The 2,824-nt window shown below is 43.4% G+C and overlaps 1 protein-coding gene across 1 annotated transcript; it reads left to right on the top strand.

Annotated features, from left to right (window-relative positions):
• Window positions 1-1,065: 1,065 nt before the first annotated feature.
• Window positions 1,066-2,541, top strand: LOC122041618 (probable membrane-associated kinase regulator 4). Its single transcript, XM_042601372.1, has one exon. The coding sequence runs from the start codon at window positions 1,674-1,676 to the stop codon at window positions 2,457-2,459; it is 786 nt and encodes a 261-aa protein (XP_042457306.1). The 5' UTR covers window positions 1,066-1,673; the 3' UTR covers window positions 2,460-2,541.
• Window positions 2,542-2,824: the final 283 nt, after the last annotated feature.

Raw genomic sequence — 2,824 nt, 5'->3', positions numbered from 1 at the left:
TTTTTTTTGTTTTAATTCTTTTTTCCTTAATGTATTACCCGTGAGGGAGCTTACATGGACTAAGTATATGACGCAAGATAAAAAAATAACAACGGGGATAGCTCAGTTGGAGAGTGTCAGACTGAAGATTTGAAGGTCGCGCGTTCGATCCTTGTTCATCGCATTACTTTTGTTGTTCATATTTTTCAACACCTAAATAACAAAATACAATATGAATAAAATTATAATTGGTTCTTCCTTAGGGACGAAGTCTATGACGGACGCCTGATGGGAGCATGGCAACGACCCACGGCGCTCTCGCTGACGTGGGCCTTCTTCGTCCAGGAAAATTCCCAAACCACGCTCTTTATATTCCACCGCTTCTTCTTCTTCCTCTTCACTGATCACCAGTTAGCTTCATCGTCACTGATCACCAGTTAGCTTCATCGTCTTCGCACAAAACTTTGCAGTCGGATCATGGGAGGTGGACCGAATACCACTAACAAAGGTTTCTCCTCCAACGTCAATCGTTACGGTAGTTATCCGCCCCCTCCACCGACGCCGCCGCCAGGATACTACTCCTCTGCTGGGCGAGCGGTGGCAGCTGCTGCCGCTGCTATTGCTGCTTCTATTGCTGCTGTTTTTGCTGGTGCTGCTGCTGCTTATGCTGCTGCTGCTGCTTCCGAAGCTCATGGCCTTCTCTCTCACGGCCACCATCATCACGGTCGTCACCACCACCATAGACGCCACCACCGCCACGGCCATGTAAAGATCAAGCACGGAAAGCGTTGAGTTATTTGGCATGGGACGTTTAGGCAGTACTACTGTACTAGTTGTCCAGCTTTGTCCACAAGCATATGCAAGTCAATTTGAATAAGTGAATAGTAATTGAACATGTTTCTGCAGAGCAGATTATTAATTAGGCACAATGAAGTATGTAAAATTATACATCGTCCAATCTTCTAAAAGAAAAAGTTCTTTACTATGCCCTGAGAGAGAAGGTGATGAGCTCGGTAAGCAGTAGCAACTGCTGCCGCTCCCCCGGCAGCCATCGATCCGATGGAAGAGGAACCACCGTTTCCTTCAGTTAAATTAACTTAGCATCACAAGTGGATTCTCCAAGATTAATTAAATTTTTACATGATTAAGAAAGCTAATATCGTAAGACGGCGCAGGGTTAGGAGGGTAGTTGCCATGAGGCGGATAAACGCCGGAAGCAGAGGAGTAGTACGCTGGCGGCGGCCGCGGTGGCGGTGGCGGTGGCGGATACCTACCGTAATGCATCATGTTGGAAAACAAAACGAGGAATATTTCCATAATATGTCAATAATTTTTTATTTATTTATTGTATAGGCATCTATAAGAGTTCAAATGCCAATAATATTGGTATCTTATTAAATATTTAAACAATAAATAACTTAATTATCCATTCTTGGAGCTCAACGATCGAGGTTTGGGGCCTTGAGCTTCAAAAACTTTCAAATTTGTCATTTAAAATTCATTAATTATTTTTTTTTCAAATTGTCCTTTAAACCCTGATTATTATCGTTGTTAAGTCAAACTCTAAAATGGAAATTTCCCTAATCTACTTCTTAGTTATGATTTAGTCCAAGCTTAAAGAGTGAGACAATGTGTTCGCTATGCCTTTAAAGGCATGATATTAATGGGAGAACAACAAACAGAGTTCGACATCCATGGAGATGGAGGAGGAAGACTTCATCGACATGGACTTCGTTTCCTCTTCGCCGGAGTTCGAGTTCCACATGACCGCCGATGATCCACCCCTGCCCTCCCCCGCAGACGAGCTCTTCTACATGGGTAAGCTCCTCCCCCTCCACCTCCCCCCTCGCCTCCAAATGCTCGAACAGCTCCTCCGCGACACCTCCGCCGCCGTCGCAACGGCCTACCATTCCTGCAACGCCAACGGCGAGCTCAACCCCAAGAAGTCCTGGACCAAGAAGATCAAGGAGGCCACTCTCGGCCTCAAAGTCGATGCCTCAAGATCTTACTTCAGATCCCTGTTCCACAGATCTCGGCCTTCCAATGAGAAATTGGAAGCCTCCAAAGCCCTGAGGCGCCATCAAAATCCGACCTTGTCGGAAGACGAGAGCAGGAGCAAGCCGTCGTCCTTCTCGAGCGAGTTCAACGGCGGGAAGTCAACGCCGAGACGGAGCAGCAGCGCGAGCTCCGACGCCGAGAGCTTGATCCAGGGAGCGATTGCCTACTGCAAGAAGAGTAGCCAATGGGCGGTTGACTCCGAGGCCAGGAAGACCACGAGCAACGACGGCTTCTACTTGCTCTCCGCTTCCAGAATTGCACCGGAGTGTAAGCAAGCGGAGCTTCCGCACCAGATTCGGTCGCCGCCGTCTTGCTGTTGTTCCCGTGGAAAAAAGACCAACTTTTGTGATGCGTATTTACTTCTCAAACACGAATCCAATGCGATCAAAAATTTCATTTTGGCTGTTTCTGCGAACAAGTGAAAGAAGTAGGATTGTAAATAAAACCGAGCCATATTTATTTAATAAGATAACTAAGCTAAGTGAAGCGTAAAATTAATTAAAGTAGTCTAAATTTAATTTGATTTATTTATTATGAGCTTGAGTTTATTTAAATTTTAATTTAAATTTTGTTTGTTTAGATTTATGAAACTTTCAATTTAAGTTTGACTTGAGTTTGATTCATGTAAATGTTATCAAGCTCTCAATTCGAGTTTGTTTGATTGTTTTATTTAATTGATTATTGAATTTGATAATTTAAAGTTATTTGTTTATTTTATTTTACTTATTTAACATATTAATTAATAAGAGTTTTATTAATAAATACGGTTCATGAACATTATTTACGA

Source organism: Zingiber officinale, chromosome 2A (genome assembly GCF_018446385.1).
Source record: "Zingiber officinale cultivar Zhangliang chromosome 2A, Zo_v1.1, whole genome shotgun sequence".
Classification (NCBI taxonomy): Eukaryota; Viridiplantae; Streptophyta; class Magnoliopsida; order Zingiberales; family Zingiberaceae; genus Zingiber; species Zingiber officinale.
Note: the sequence above shows the minus strand (reverse complement) of the source record. Positions and strands in the feature narration are given on the sequence as shown.